A 17,480-nucleotide genomic window follows, 5' to 3' on the forward strand; every position below is an offset into this window, starting at 1 on the left:
AGAGAGGCAAGTGCGAGTTCTGTGGCGCAGGGGAGGTACACGCACTGCGCGTACACAGCCCACGGGCAGAGTACACGCACACAGACACAACACATAGCCACAGCAGCATGGTACGGAGAGCTTTGGCGTTAACGTCCACAGATAAACACGGGTTAACTGTCACTTCTCGGCCACAGTGTGTGCGGAGTAGGAGCGCTTCACGTACCTGAAGCACACAGTCTGCAGCAGGTCTGCCTGTTCATCCCGCAGTGTGGAGCAGGAGCGTCATCTGGTGGCAAAGACCAGAGGCAGTCGATCAGCATGGGTCTGCACAGCTATGCTTTGTACAACTTCTTGTTTTATTAAAGATGAGAATAACACGTCAATTCTACAGCCTACAGTATTACTTTTGTATTGTTAAATATCCCTTGTAAGAGCAAAATAGCTGCAATAGGCAAACCTAACACATGCAACTGGGTGCAGAGCCTCATCTGATCTCCAAAGGGCCCCATCCCTCTCGGGGGCCCCTTGAATGCTCCTCATTCACACAGCAGCACCACGGCCTCTTTTATCTTGCCCCTCTCAGTGAGCTGCTTTCTGAAGGACTGTATGGAAGATTTGAAATTCTCTGCTCTCTGAAGAAAAATAGAGAATGAGTGCGTTCATCGAGTGTCTTAAATACTTCAGTTTCCAACAGTTGGACCAACCGACAGACAATCACTCAGGCCATTACTAGAATTAGACAGATAACTGCATTCAAGCAGTAGAAATTATTTTCATGGATGCGACCCTGGCAACATCTTACATTCATTCATTCATTCATTAGCTCTACCACTCATCCTCTGGGTTCGCGTGGCGGCTGGAGTGAGTCCCAGCTGACAGTGGGCAAGGGCAGGGGTCCACCCTGGACAGGTCGCCTGTCTATCACAGGGCAGACATGTACAATCATTCACGACCATGAAAGTGATGCATTAACAGAGAAAATGACTTTCATAACTTTTTATTCTTGTAATTTTTTGTTGTAAGAAAACTCAAGTGTCTTATGTACATTGCTTCGGACAAACTTCCATCAAAAGCAAAACTCTTCTCTGTGTTTTTCCAATGAATACACACTGCTCAATCATTTTCACTATCAACAAGTGTACAAAACAAATAAAAAACACCGAAATCTCCATTAACATCCAAACATTTTGTGATTAACGGTGTAATCATTCATCCAATCCACCCAAACTACAGTATAAAACACACTGCAACTTCAACAACATCCGAATCATCTTTAAAAAATACTGTAATCTCCTTTAACAGCCCAGCTATGTTACATGGGTGCTCACCCAAAAATAGCACAAAAGGTAGTTATATCAGATGCAAAGAAAAGACACAAAACCTGGAGATACCACCCATCATCTGACTTTGACTCAAAGCACCATCAAGGTTTGAACTCACTGAATACAGTCAGTGCACCAAGTCAGCCTCCAGTTTATTGTCAGATGAGCAGCTCCAGGATTTTATCTTTGACAACATCATTCCTCATTTCTACAATGCTGGTTTATCATTATTGTCAAAAAAAAAACAAAACAACAAAATAACAAAAACTGCCATAAAATACAAAGTAATTACAGAAAATAAAGAGACACATTAAAGTCCTTCTGTGGGTAAATATTAATTAAGCTTCCGGTATATTTAAATCAGAAAGAGGAATTTCTTTTTAAATATTAGTTTAAAAAATATGTTGACATCAGCTTATCACAGAGCCAATAGCTATACAGTATAATGCGTCATAGGTATCAAGTTTACTTTAGTAATTGATATAAATAAACACATCTTCATCTACATGATCAAATGCAGGGCTGTTAAACTGTTAACAGTGTCATTGTCAGTTCTTGAGTTTACCGTTTTATTTGTCGCTAACCTTTGCTGTACACTTCATGTGTTTAGAGTTCTTAATGTTCACAGATAAATTCAGTTCAGACATGGATATTTATGTGAAGAGGTTGCAATCACATCCAATATGAACCTTGGCTATTGATAGGTTTAAAAAAAACAAGTCTTTATGAAGTGATCAAAACAACCAGGTTTAGTTTAAAGCCTAAACTTAAGCTTTTTACTCATCACTTTTTTAGCTTTTTCTGGAGATTTCAACTGCATCTCACAGTCTTCCTCAGTGAATGGAGCTTGCTCAATGGTCTGTCTCCATGACAACTGAGTAACCTCCATTCAGAGAGAACAAATGTGAGATATGGTTGAAACCAGTGGTGGAAAGTAACTAAGTAGATGTACTCAAGCCTTAGATTGGAAAACAATGGACTAAATTATCGAAATGACTGTTAAACAAATTAATGTTAATGTTAAATGTTAGTAAAATGCTACTTACACTTTTTTGCATCAGTATAAATAAACAAATAATATATCAGTATTTTACCACATGTTGCTGATAATGTGTATCTACTTTGACTTGCAATTGAGTATTTTTAGGTTGTTGTTTTGGTGCTTCTACTGAAGTATGTGAATACTTCTTCCACCACTGATTGAAACCTCTGGAAAAAGCTAGTAAGCGGGTTGAGTAAGGCTTTGAGGAAGATTTTTCCTGTCTTTCTTTTTTTGTCAAGGTCAAAAAAACTTAGATGATGTTTTACACTCCACATCCCTGTGTTTCTTCTGTGACAAATGGCAGCAGTTAATTTGTTGGTAAAATCTCTAGATTTAGAGATTGTGTAGTAGCCGAACACATACTGTAGATGACAGGGTAAACTTTGATTTCCATATCTCAGATATACTCTAACTTGACATGAGCATAAAACTAAATATCTGTCACTGTGGGTCACTTTTAACAACCTGTCCCACATGGGTGTCAGTAGTGCTGGAACGATTAGTCATCGACTGACAGTAAACTAATTGGCAACAATTTTGATAATCAAGTAATTGTTTAAATCAATTTTGAGCAAAAATGTAACTGTTACTGGTTCCAACTTCTATAATCGCTATCTATCTTCTGTTGTAATAAACTGAATAAGTTTAGACTGCTGTTTTTGACAAAAACAACCACATCAGCTTGGGCACTGTGACATTTTTTTTTTTTTTTTTTGGACTATTTTTTGATATTTTATAGACCAAACAATGATTCTATTAATCAAGAAAACAATCAGCAGATTAATGGAAATGGCAAAGATTTAGATTTTTTAATTGGTTCTCACATAGACTATGGCTTCCCCAAATATTTCTTAAATACGTCATGACTTTTGCAAAAGGAATCAGTATTTCAGCTATGACTTCATCCCTCAAGAAACATGTGAATCATAGCAAACAAAACCCTGTGATTTACAAGAGGTTATCACATCACCTTCATTTCACTTTCAACAATAACTTTCCTTATATACTGTATCCATTGAGCGACACCAGTCTCATAATCACTGTCTGCACCTCCAGTCACTCAATCTGCCTGTGGCTCCTGCTGTCAAATATCATCGACCTCCTCTGTGGCTGGTAGAAGCAGCTGGTTGATGTTTCCAGTCTCTGTCCACTTTTTGGAATAGTCATTTTGTTTTGAAGAGTGATCCCTTCCGCCGTCCTGAAATTCTCCGCCATATCTTTAGAAAAGACATTCACAGCTGACGTGTCATTCAGGCTCTTGATGGATGACAGGAGCTTGCCATCGTCCCCTGAAGGTGGGTAGTCCATGATAGGGAAAGGAGGGCTGAGCAGGATGAGACTTTGAGGTCTCTGTCTGTTCCTAAAGGACGGTCTTTGTAGAAGGTTCCCTCTGTTGGGTCTGGGACAGTCAACAAACACTTCCAGACTGGGAGTGTGTCTCCTTGTTATGACTGGCAGTTCTGGAGTAGATGTGGTCTTCACAGACTCAGCTGATTTCTCGATATTTGGGTGTTTTTGGTGTTTGGGGGCAGGCTCTTTGTTCTCAAGCTCCTCCTTTAGATCTGACATCGGAGATGCAGCGTTGCTTTTCTCTGCGCTCATTTTAGGACATTCCTTTTCTTGTTCCTTCAATGCATCAACATCCTTCTCGTGTCTGGAGTGAGGTATCTGACTGTACTGCACCTTTGGAGGGATGACTGGCACAGCTTTGGCCTGGCATGTTTTTATCATGAAGGCAGTTCGCACCGATGACACACTGACTGGGGCTGAATTTCGGCGTAGAGGCGCCTGCCGATCATTCAGAAACAACTCCAACTCTGAGGGCACCCCGTTGTTTACACTCCCGGACGAGGTTAGCAATCCTCTCTGACAAGGTGAAAACTCTGATGAATTACAGTTTTGCTGATTAGAAATGTCTCTGATACATCTATATCCCAGGTCTAAATTAAGAGAATATGGCCGGTGCTTAGAAAAGCAGTTTTCCTCTCTTTTCTCTGGAGCAGCTGCCTCGTAAGACATCTGTCTGTAAAACCTATGAGATGACACTGTATTCTTCTGTTTTGTTGCACTGCATTTTCCTGTGTGAGCTTGTGTTGCATTGTTGCTGCTCACATTGACCCGTGTAGGTACTGATGGCAAATACATCCATTTATTTTCAGGTTTGCAACTGGACGTTTGGGGAAAATTTCCCGAGAAACGTTCAGTGCCCTTCATGGCAGATTGTTTATTATCAACTGACGGAGAAACTGAAATCTTTTCCTCCTCTGGGCTGTAAGTTTCCCCACGAGAGCTGAAGGGTGACAGCTGGTTAAACAACTCCTCTATGTCAGGTGAGTGGAGAGGACTGGTAACCCACTGCTTGGTGGAACTAAGATCCTCCCAGGGCTCCACCAAGTCCAGCTCCTCTGAGTGACCCCCACATCCATCGTCATCATCAAAGTTTGGCAGCTCCAAGGTTTTACGTCTCTCCTCCAAACACACTGAAAGCCTCTGAATAACCTCCACCTCAGGAATCACACTCTTCTTTGCTCCATCACAGGAGATTTTTTTGGCGCCCTGAGAAATTTCGTGTTTCTGTGATCTGCCTGTATCAACTGCTGCTGAGAAGCCTCCGATTCTTGGAGATTCCTCTGCTGTCAAAGGATTCATGACTTTATCTAAACATGTTTCCTTTAAAGCAAGTTGGAACCGCTTGGTAAGAGCTGGTTCATCTTTGTTTGAGGGTGTGAATTTTTGATGCAGTTTTTTCTCTTTCCCATCCACTATGTCAGGAGAGCAGGCTTTTTCTGTGCTTCCGCCATCGATTGCGAAGTTTTTGTGAAGAGAAAATAAGATATCAGACTCTGAGGGTTGTTTCTTTGCAGAGTCTGATCCAGTGGCGATTACGTGATCACTCAGAGAGGTATTTGAAGACTGCTCCCTACATAACAAAGACAGGGACGGAGAGCTGCGGCTTCGCTTTGACTTCACATCCATTGTTAACTTTGCACCCTCATAGGTGCTCCTCGTGCTGAAAACTGGTTTAAAAGTCTCATCCAGCAGGTCAATTTCAGGTTCAGTTATCTTCAGTTCTTGGTGGAGGTCAGACCATTGGTCTTTCCCAGTAGAACATTCCTTGTGCTGAGAAAGAATAAATGATAAACAGAAACAGACAGGATTAAGTATAAACAAAATCATTCCACTGTTCATTTTTAAAACTAACAGCTATTATCATCCCTATGTGCTGGTCTAAGCCATAGATATGTAGCCAAAACATATGAGCAGTATTCACCCTCACATTATCTTTCTAGAAATTTTTTGGGAAAGGTTTTCGGAAATTTGGGAGTTACAATTCAAAAAGCATAAAAAAATGTGCCTTCTACGTTAAAGCAGGAATAATGGGATTCAGTGGACTATTTTCACCTGTAGTAATTCATCTTAATTTGACTTTCTGAGAATTGGACGGACCAGTGATAAATCTGAAGGCATCAACCTAATCTGACCAAATATTGATGTGGACTTTTTGTGATTTGACATCATTACTTTCTAACTTAATTTTAGGTATTTTATGCTCTTTATCATTGAAAAAAATATTAATTCTGCTCTGGCAGCAGCTTCAACAACATCATTTACCAGTTGTATAGGTGTGGGCTGCTTGTGCAGTTCTTTCCCAGGAGATGGCGCTGCATCTTTGCCTTCTCTTGCATTTGCAAGGGACGGCAGTTCCAGTTCAGAAGTATTCACCCCTCCTTGACCTTCTGGCACAGCTTCTTTGGTTGTATCTGAGGAAATAGCATGTTTTGAAATTGTTTTCTTTGCATCTTATAACATGTGTGGCCTGAACAACCCATTTTGAAATGTGATAAAGGGAGATATAGTCACCCTCTGGTGGTGCTCTAGAGGCGGGCTCCTCTGTATTTTTCCTCTCCATTCCTTCCTGCTTTTTTGCTTCCAATTCGGGGAGAGTGTTGCTCTTTCCATTGTTGCTGCTCTGCTCTGAGGTCTCTTTGCAGGGTTTCAGAGCAGCTCCTTTGTCCTTGGTATGCCCCCTACATGGCATGCTGTTAGAGCTGATAACGGCTGACACACGCAGGGGAACAGACACAGCAAAAGGCTCAGATATGTTGACAGCTCGCCGCTGATGCCTTGGTGAGGACTCCAGTGGGAAGAAGCTTCCTGGGAAGGAGGGCCGAGACGAGCTGTTGTGGGAGGACCCCGAGTACAACATCCTCCTGTTTTTTGGCGACGTGGGCTTGTAGCCGCTGAGGTCATCACCTTTGAACACCTTCAGTTGCTCTGGCAGTGTTTTATGTGGGGGCACAGAGGCACCTGGTGACCCCTTTTGGTTCATGCTAGAACTCCAGCCACCTGCTGCCCCGCCATCTTTCTTCCCTTTAAACTCCCAGTTTTGGTCATGTTCGCTCAGGTCATAGAGCGAGTCAGATCCCAGTGTTCTGGATTTTACATCTGGCACAAAAACGCTGCCAGGTCCACCAGCTGGACTGTTATTTCCTGTTCTGTCATCATCTGTGCAGTAAAAATAACAGAGGTGCTAAATAAGTAAAAATATCACCTCACGGTAGTTGATGCAACAACATCTTTTTATAACGAGGCAAAGGCAATGCTCATAGTTTGTAAAATTACACTTTTCACGCAAATGCAATTTTCATGCAAATGAATATATCCAGGTTTTAGCCCCACCTGTTGGTAAGGAGCACAATGACTCCATGCTCCTAGATGGACGCAGAGCTGCCTTTTCTGTGGAAAAAACATATCCTTGAAATGTGTGATACTACAAATTTCCAAACATTCTGCATAATATGGAAATGGTCTTGAGCAGAGTTTAATCTAAACATGATTTTTCTTTTTAAGGTTGTTGAATTTGAATAATTTGACAGGCCTGAAGAGGTGACACTATGTAGTATTTCTCAGGAGAAAAAGAAAAAGCTAATTTAACAAAAAACCATTAAAAACTTAATTTTGAGAGGTAGTTTCCTAGCACAGGAGAAATTCCTTTACCCCCTAAAATACTCCAATCAGGAGCCCTGCATTAAAGCATGCAGCTATTTCTGTACCTGCAGAAAATCCTCGTAGATGCTCTACTAATTATTATTCCTACTTGTCCTTTAATGATGTTCTCTTGCTTTCTACATCATGATGTTGCAAGTCAATCTCTCGGTTGTTTGGTTTGGGAGCTATTTATTTTTATATTGAATGTGTATGGGTGATTGCTCCTGTTGGAAACTTTACCTGTTATCCCCTGTGCTCTTATGAACACGCTACCGTTCCGGCTCAGTTTTCCCTTTGAGTCCACAGACCTTCCCAGGTTGAAGATGGACTTCCACTTCTTTGATTTTCCGGAAAACTTTCTTCTAAAAGTCAAAGAAAGATAATTGAGCCCAGAGCTATCCCGCAGCTCGTTCTGATGGTAATAAATACAGTAATGATATGTGCATACTCAATCAGTCACACTCATCAAGCACATTGTTTGCAAATTATACTCAAAGTGACTTAATAGACTCAAACCATATCTGTCATACTTGCTGTCTGATATGTCTATGACGGTGTGGTAGAGCGTGGCAGTGCTGGTATCAGGAAGACTGTTTTCTCGTTGACGTTCTTTATGAACAGGATGGTTTGGACTTAAGGAACGGGCCTGAGCTTCTTCCAGGCTCATCAGTTTCATCGGCCCACACTGGCCACTCATCGGGAGTGTGGCATACTTCTCCCCACACATTAAACTTGATCCTGGAGAAGTAGAACAAGTCCATTTTGAAAATGTAGTTATAATAATTATTCCAATGGCAAGTTAGTAAATCTACCACAAATTAATTTGTTTGTATTTTTTGAATGTCATACCTTCTTTGGGTTTGATTTGCACTGAATCACTGCTGAAGATCTGAGCTGTGTGGTTTAAAATAAACTCAACCACTGACTGTTGTATCCGCACCTCCTGGAAAGCCATGTCTCCGTTACCAGATGAAGCTTCAATGTTTTTCGATCTAAGACAATAAGAGATGAAGATATTGATATTCTATATTTGCATATTTTCCCTGACAGCCACTGAACTTCATTTGAGCTTTGAGTAAGAACAAGAACCTAAATTAGCAAAAAAGTCAAAATCCCATTTTAGTGGTTGGAAATCATTTCCTTCTACATCACCTGAGAGAACGAAGGATTGTTTTAATGTGAGGGATGTATTTTAAGCACACCCATGAAACAAACTCACCGTAAGAGATTTGGAGCCCACACCAAGGCCAGGTTACGCGTATGCATGTTTGTCTGAGTGCTTAAGGTGGCGAGGTGGGCCAAGTGCTTCGTGAGGTACTCCAAAGTCCTGAGGACAGATGACAGACACTTCTCGTAACATTTATTACAACATTATTAGTGAGTACAAGCAAATAGGACAATCAGTTGGACAGTTGCTGAGAATAAAAAGGGCTTAAGTGAAAAGTTCACCTGAAGTGCGGGGTTGGCAGTTCTTTGATGACCTTCTGAATGTATAAAAGTCTCTCATGTTCCCCCTGGACTGAGACGGTTTCCTGCATGTAAAACAGTCAGATATCCATGTCAATAGAATTTGCGTCTAGGGTTGCTAAAAATAATAAAAAGGTTTGGATGATTGCCTAGCCACCACTGTGTTAATTATTTCTTTCCAGTTCAAGATTATAGTTTAGGAAATTGTTTGAATTCTGAAGTGGATGTTCCTTCCCATAGCTGCCTAACCCCTGATATGAACTGAATTCTCATGCTTTTAGTGTATCTCCAGTTCTCTTGAAATAACTTCTGATAATGAGCTTTAATTAGTTTGTAAAACACGCATACATAGCCCTACACCAACATAACATCTAACAGCTGGTTTTCCCCAAGATTACCATTCCACGGTGTATTGATGAACTGCGGGGTAAAGCTATGATTGCTCTGCATAGTCTTGCAGGCTTCCATCCAGCCTCCCAACCCAGTTTTCCCTGCTGAACAAACGTAGACAGACCTGCTGGAAAGCGTGCAGTCAAGCTAATGTGACTGAGGCCTGAACAGCTGTTGCATTTGTTAGTCATAGGTGAGGTCATCCAAATGTGCTCTTGTGTGGTCTTGTGCTATTGTCCAAAAAGGCCACAATCTACAGCAAAGTGTGAGATCAAATAGATGAGGAAATGAAAACATGAGCATCACCGAGTGTGCAACACATCCAAAACTTAAGAATGAGTTCATTCTCACCAAGACAAAAAAAAAAAAAAAGTTCTACAATAGGGCAATAGTGTTAAGGTTTTCATCATATTAAGCCATGTGAGGAACAGATTTTTCCTAAAACGCTGAACCACTGGAGTTTTCAGGCATGTGCAGTGAGAGATGTATAAATGCCAAGGTATGCAAATGGCCCTTCAAGGTACACAGACGGCTACACAGAGAGCATGAACCAGGTCTTACAGTTTGGTATTCCTGTCCCCCTCTCCCCTGCTCCTGTCTAAAGTCTCTTTCAGATCTGCAGTTCACCCAGAAAATGCCATTTCTCTTGGTTTTACAAACCTTAAACACCCCCTGTGATCCAGAAGGGCTGGAACCAAACTGTTTTCATCTTTAACTCAAGCTCTTCAGTTAAAGAGTGCATCAGATCAAAACTGTTATTTGTCAGGGTGGTCTGGCAACAGGGAAGCCCACAAAAAACACAAACAAAACACACATAAAAGCTAAAACACATCATAAACACTTCTCTCAATCTCACAAGTCTCTTTGTCATCCAGTATGTGCAGGGTCATCTTTTCATGATTATAAGGCAGCAAAACTACCACTTGAAATAATGAAGATGATAATGATGATAAATCATACTGTGGTAGAAGGAATGTTTTTTTGTATTTATGTAATATGTTTTTTGCTTACAGTTCAGTTGACATCTGCTAATGGTAGTGAATTCTCCAGGGGAGAGATGTAAACAGCAGATCAATAGTGAGCCAGAGAGCTGAGGCCACACTCATGACGTCTGTATAGTGCTGACACAAATATACCATGGGGCGTCATGTGGAATAAATACTGCTGGTTGACTTGGGGTTGTCATTCTCTCTGTGACTTATTGCTGTTCGTAAAGCATGACTTTTTCACACTTCATCAAAACCGCAAATGTGATTTGAAAGTGCTCACCGTGAATTTGCTGTATAGCTCATATGTGAGCAGAGGATTGGGTAGCTCCCTGAAGTACAGCTTACATAAGGAACCCACACAGTGGATGTCCTGGAGGTACACTTCCTTTGTAAGGTCAGGGCACGCCTCAGAGCAGAATTCCTGCCTGCACACACAACACACACACAAACACACACACAGCTGAATACTTTGATTGTTTAACACCCCTGCTAACTACTGTTGGAGTGTTGAAGTCTATCTGGTTGACTGACATTGTTATGAAGAAATAAACAGCGATAAAGATGCTGAACAGGCTCGATCCTAGTCTGAGAAAACAATATCATGTAAATTGAATATCCCATGACATCAGCTGCATGGGTAAAAAATTTAGATGGAACAAATTTTATGGGCATTTGATTTAGCGTAGCATCAATTTATGAAAATTATGTAATAACTGGAGCAGCTCCGAACAGGATTTATGCAAGTAATTCTAGAGAATGTGTACAGAGGTGATACCTCATGCAGCTGGAGTTCTTACTCTTGTGACGCTTAGGAAATGCATTTTTGTAAACATAGATGTTGCATTGTTGCATGAGTACCTGAGACGCTGGATATTTGAGGTGACCCCCGACAGTCTGTAGATCCCGTCCACAATCCCATGTTCCTCAATAAACTCTGCACATTTCTTCAGAACCTGAGGAACTTGAGTTAATAAATTGTGTTAGTCATTGTCTGCTTCAGAAACATATCAGAGAATCTTAAACACTTTTATTTGCTCCTGATTTACTCTGCACATATGCACAGTGGACTTGATGGTCACGTTAAATCTTAAAAGCAGGAGAAGGAAACACTTTTAAATGTAATGTTCCAGTGGTAACAATGCACATAAGGTTGACTTCATGGTATGGGGTTTCTCCACCATGGCTCTTTTCTATTCCTTAGGGCCACTGATTGTAGGTGGACATTGACAGGAAGTTAAAAATGGTTTGTTTGTTTCAAAGGAAGGTTGACACACCCAGTCCTTGTAGCTGGTATTACTTACGACATTTCCTCTAATAGAAAACGGCTTTTGAAATGTTACCGCTGACCTACACAGCTTTCTTAGCTACAGTACATCACCTTCTGTACACAACTGTGTTTGGCCATACATTTTCATATCTCAACAGATTTAACTGTGGCTAAGCAGCGTCTCTCAACTCACATGCTCTGATTCAGTCTGACCACAACTTCTCTTTAGCTAATACTGAAAGTAACAATTGGTTGCAAATGGGCTTACTTTGAAAAAGCTGATCCCTTTGAATCATGTTCTGCAGTTTTTGATGCGTACATGCTTGGACACACAAACTGACCTTTGTAAAAATGTAGAGCTGATGTTGTATTTGTGACTACATTGGGACTTTTTTTTTTTTTTTTCAAAAGTATGAGATCACCAGGCTTTAAGCTACAGACTCATGTATTTGAGCAATAAAATGATGATTTATCTTGGCTTGGTACAAATGTTAATTAAGTGTCGTTCAAATATAAAGAACAACATGAAATTCCAAAGACCAACAAGTTGATCTTTGTCCTCTAAACAGGGCACAGTACAAGGTATTAATGAGTTATTAATTGTGTATCAGAGAGGGTTTAAAGACATTTACTTGGCAGTCACATATGGAACACATTTTTTCACATCTTGTGAGTGTTTCAATTCTAAACTAGGCACGATTGTTATGTTTATACATTTTTTGACTTGCTGAATGAACATTGATTGATTTCATGACGTACGGATAATGAATTTTTCTATTGGTAGTTACATTTTCATTTATATACTTCTTTTGTAGACCTAGTAAGATTTAGTAGGTAAGTAAAAAAAGTGATCATCCTACCAAATAAAGTAGAATCCATCCTTCACAAAAATGAATGTGTGAATGGCAATGGTCTGTTTCTCAGTCATCACTGCAGACCAAGAATCTTCCATTTACACACTGACCTATTTGACTTAATTGGACTTTCAGTGAAATGCCTGTGGTCAGATGCTGGATGATGAACAACTCTGCAGCCTTCATTTAGTCTCTCTCAGTCTCTGCACTGAGAGAAGATTTCTGTGTCTCATAGTAGCAACAAAATATAGTTCGTCTCTCTACTGATTTTTACAGACATTATAAGGTAAGACATGAAATGAAATCAATGTGTGATGCATTGCGAGGATAATTTTAAGTTAAAATATGACTCAGTATCGACACAGAGTCAGCAGATCCAAGTTATTTAGTTATTTGTTTTATAAGTATATTTTGTATAACATTGTATGTTGACCTACGCACCTTTAAATAAACATTTAGGTTTATTTCAAACAGATGAAGTGAAACCTTTTTGTACCACCACAACTTCCTTCATCCTGACAGAACTTTTCTGGATGTCTGCTGAGTTTTAAAACGGCAACATGACACAAATGTTATCAACAACCTACAGAATAGATTTTTCCACCACACTAGTCAAATCAGTTTTTATTTATATAGCCCCATGTCACAACAGAAGCTATCTCAAAGCACTTTAAACTACATGGTCATGATCACTTTTGTCTGTTTGAGACAGGATGTCTGCGTTCATACCTTTTTTTAGGTCCATCACAGATTTTGACTTTGACATAGACTTTAAATTCATCAGTCTCAATCACCAATTAATATTTGAGATATTTCACAATAATTTCACAAACCTGAATGGTAAACAAACTAGTATGGAGATCTATCAGCATAACATTGTACATTTTTGTAAATAGTATTTTGTTACTGACATTTTGCAGTTTTTGTTTCTGGTACTGTCCACTTTGCTACTGTGACACTGCAAATTTCAACACTGTAGGACTAATAAAGGATTACTATTTCATTTCTATTGTGTTGGATTTTCAGCCGGGTTGTGATGCTAAAGCTGGATCTATCCCAACCCTAACTGTAAACACACCAAAGTAGAGCTACGAGGAGAACACAAGGGCATCGGGTACACTAAAATACCCTGCTAAGAGATATAGTTTTAAAATAACAATTTTTGTCTATCTAAATTTAACATCTACTTCCCTTTTAGTTTGTCAGAAGCTTCCAGTGGCATTTAGTTGCTCTCATTAAAAGGCAGTCCCCAATATTTCTGGTGGACATCCATAACGCAGGGGTATGACCCATACCCCTTCCCTCACTTCCTGTGCTGATTGCTCCGCCTTAAGTGTGCGTCCACTCTAATGGGTCATCCTTAAAGTTATCCTCAGCACAGCTATTCATATGCCTCTACACGTGGGAGACCTGTGTTCACTTTTTTTTTTTTCTTCCTTCTTACATATCATGGTGCTCCCAAAAAAAAATCACAGATGATGGTTGTGAGAAAAGAACAAGGCATACGAGCAGAAGACAGAAAAGAGATCAAGGGACAAAAGATTAGAAAGCTCTCAAACAAACCTGCCCACATATTTGGATTTTTTAAAATATGTTTTATTTGTTTTTTCTCTTGGCTCCTTATTTTTCTCTCATCCTTACGCAGCAGCACCGCCCAGTCTTTTGTCAGACACTAAAATAGTCATAGGAACTATAGTCACTGTAGGAAATTGACACAAAAAATGCAAGAGCCACACCCAAAGTCACAAATGACCATTTAATAAGCCAATGAGTGAATGAATGGCCTTCCTAAATGTAAAACACATGTACACCTACAACTCATATATGTAACCTTTGAACAACCCTGTATTGGTTACATAAAGGTACTTTTTGTCTTTCTTTTTTTTAATTTCACCACATAATATGCAAATAAAAAGGTTATAATAACCATGATAATCTAGGAAATGACCAATAAAACTCAATTTTCGTCAAATGTTATCCTCTGTGTATGAGCCCAGTAACTGATCAAAGAAATCATGTGTAGTTTATTGATAGCTGCTTGTAAAGATATGTTAGATTCAAAGACAGCGAAATGAAAAAGTTTACCATCTTGTCCTGAATTCTGGAGATGTTCTGTCAGGTCACAGCCGAACGCATTTTCACTTCCTTTCTTTTTGGTCTTCTGCTTAGTCCCTTTATTCTTCATGTGGCTCCAGTTAGTCGTCCAGATGATTAAAACAAAACGATCCTTGAAAGCACAGCGATTGATCCATATGACCCCGAGAAAAAGGTTGAGTTAGTGGGTCAAAAAGCAGCCACATAGAAATCCCAACAATCAGCTCCCAAAACTCTGCATCCGCTCACATTCTGACTAACCACACTGTTGGAGGCTGAGAGCAGAAGTGACGTCACGTTTTAAACTTTAAGTCCTTTAGATTGTCATTATTTCCATTGAAGATCTGTGAAAAGAACTGGTGTGACTGTTGCCTGGCTGGGACGTGGCAGTCTGCTGCTTTATCTCTGAAAGATTTGCAGAAACAGCATTAGAATCGGTTGGTTTCCTGTTGTTTTTTTACCCCCAGCCAGTCTCTCTCTGCTCCTTTTTTTATCTCCTCCTCTTTTCCTTCATTCCACACAGTCTCCCCTTTTCACGGGTTTCTCTGTGGCTGAGGAGGCATACATGTATCAAGAGAGGCAACCCCCCCTCCCAGGAACATTAGTTGTTAGTTTTATTCTGATTTCCCTTTAAGATTTTACAAATGTTCTGCGTTTAGAGTTGGATTCGTGGCAGTGGTGTGGCAGGGATTTTTGAAATGTTGAGACTGTGTAAAGGGGAGGGAAGTGAAGTGAGGGGAGGAGAACAGCTGACTTCTGTTTCTCTCCTACTTTAGGAATTACTGACCTCTTTTATCCATTTTTTTTTTTCATGTGCCCAAACTCGGAGCTAACGGGAAAGCTGCTCTCTGCCTTCCTGAATGCTCCCAATGTATACAATTTCCTGTGCAAAGAGCCCGAGTTCGAAAACAAAAACAGACGGGTTCTGAAGGAAGAGGGAAGTGGGAGGTGACTGAAGTGAGGGCCTGAAGGGCACAGATGGGAAATGGGGGGAAACTGGGGGGGTAAGGGTGAGGAGATGGACAACACATGGTTCTCGTTACTAACTGCTATGCATGTCATCTTTTTCTTCTTAAAACTGCACTGCAACTTTATCACAAACATATAATTAGTGAATGCATTCAATGTTTAGCATTGATGTTAATTTTATAAAGTAAATCAGTGTTTTCAGTCAGTACTTCAAACATCTTTACTCTGTTTGAGTAAATGCAATCCATTTGCATCTCTGCAGTGAAGTCCACTGCTGGAGAAGGATCATGTAAAACTCCCTGTGTAGTGGTGATGTATTCTTAATATTTGCAGCCTTTTAACAGTTTCCCATGGAAAATGACAGACCCTAACCCAACTTTCCCTGAGGATATAATGTAATACCTAATCATTAATATCAGTATATCTATATCTACCCTGCTGGACTGCTGTCAAACCACCACTGAAATTTACTGAGTTGTAAACATTTAGCAAATTACACTTTAACACCACAACTGTAGGCAGAAAAGCTACTGTAAGCAGCCATCAAACAGCCTGTTAGTTTATCTTATACATGTCCATGGCAAAACTAGTTTGGTTCTGGAGTGAACATCAACTTTTGACATCAACAGATTCTGCCTCACAAATGTAACACAATACTAAACCGGGCTGGGTATTCACCTACGGTTATTCACATAAGCACTTGTTGATGCACTGTAGTCTCAAAAACACTAACTGGCGTCATAACCAGGTTTTCCACAGGCCAAAATATAGTTATCCCTCAAGAAGTGAAAATCAGGTGCCAGTAGGTTTGTTGCTTCTGATTTCATACAATATCCCCAGTCCATCAAAATAAGGGCCTACTTATAAACTCAAATGAGGCACAACTGGCTTAGCATACTGAAACCTGAAATAATAGTTTTTTTGGCCAATTTAGGGCAGTGGAAAAAAATGGAAACAGCTTAACCACCAAGTTGATGTGGTACATTTGGTACATATGTTAGCGTTTTTACACATCCAGCAGCTACAGAGAAACATCACTATTCATTTTGAGTCATGTCCAAGTCCATCTGATAAATTAAGTCCAATATTCACATTCTCATTTAGCTCTGTTTTGGTCTCTACCAACGCCTGCTGAAAAGTGCTTCACTATGTTCACCAGCTAGTTGCTAACTGTGTCCGTCTACTGTTCAGTTTTCTCCTGCGGCCAAACACAATGCTGCTGAGGGCCGTGTGAGTGACAAACTACAGCACTGCAGTCACAGGCCGGAAAACCAAAACAATGAGCTGACAGACGCTGAAGCTATCAGTGGAGCTGGGAAAAACTGCAGATTTGGGTGATGATTCTTCACTACAAGAGACCCCATTCAGATGTGAATAATCATATGTTCATATAAAAATATTTATTAATTACAGCAGCCTTAAGTATACTGGTTAAGAATTTAAATTAAGGGTTTTCTTAAAATGTTTTCTTGGAGATTAGACACAGCATCCATCCATCTGCTTTATCTGGTTATTCCTACTAATGTTAATGGAAAAGCATGCAGTGACTCAAAGGAAAAGTAACTGACACATACACACAAACAAAACAAAAAACAAAAAAAAACAAACAAAAAAAACATGCACACACACAAAGTTTTCAGTTCACCTGACCTGCATGTCTTTGAGCTGTGGCAGAAAACAGGAGCACCCAGAGAAAGGATCCTTGGACCTTGTTGCTGTGCAGTGATACCCTGAAATACTGCAATGAAACAATTTGACCTTGTCTGGTATGGTTCCTAAAGCAGTTTTGAAAAATAGCTTACTTTCCACGCAAGAACGTGTGAGTTAATCTGTCATGATATAGAAATCAAGTCTTCATTTTATATTTTAATCCAAAAATTTTCCATAAATTATTATTCTCCTTGCTGTTGTAAATAGATATGAACACCCCGCTGGGGAATTCTTACACTCTGGTATACAAAGGTTACTATATTTACAAGCAGGAACAATACAGTACACATCATAAACACCACTGGCAGTCTTTTAACATCGAAATGTTCTGACTTGCAGAGTTGATATTTTTGTGCTAAAAGTGTTTTGTGAATGTCACATGTGAGCTAGTGACTAGGCCTGGCC

General features: G+C 40.0%; 1 protein-coding gene across 1 annotated transcript; it reads right to left on the reverse strand.

The window, feature by feature from the left end:
• Nucleotides 1-963: 963 nt before the first annotated feature.
• On the reverse strand, nucleotides 964-14,643 carry arhgap31 (Rho GTPase activating protein 31). Its single transcript, XM_071460853.1, has 12 exons — nucleotides 14,388-14,643; nucleotides 11,040-11,142; nucleotides 10,462-10,606; nucleotides 8,785-8,867; nucleotides 8,555-8,662; nucleotides 8,185-8,327; nucleotides 7,866-8,073; nucleotides 7,576-7,697; nucleotides 7,027-7,083; nucleotides 6,208-6,852; nucleotides 5,959-6,107; nucleotides 964-5,466 (listed from the first exon to the last, which is right to left on the reverse strand). The coding sequence occupies exons 1-12, from the start codon at nucleotides 14,485-14,487 to the stop codon at nucleotides 3,403-3,405; spliced, it is 3,927 nt and encodes a 1,308-aa protein (XP_071316954.1). The 5' UTR covers nucleotides 14,488-14,643; the 3' UTR covers nucleotides 964-3,402.
• Between the last annotated feature and the right edge of the window lie 2,837 nt (nucleotides 14,644-17,480).

The sequence above is a fragment of the Trachinotus anak genome, unplaced genomic scaffold (assembly GCF_046630095.1).
Source record: "Trachinotus anak isolate AG129_WGS33_773 ecotype Australia unplaced genomic scaffold, CSIRO_AGI_Tana_v1 ptg000024l, whole genome shotgun sequence".
Taxonomy (NCBI): domain Eukaryota; kingdom Metazoa; phylum Chordata; class Actinopteri; order Carangiformes; family Carangidae; genus Trachinotus; species Trachinotus anak.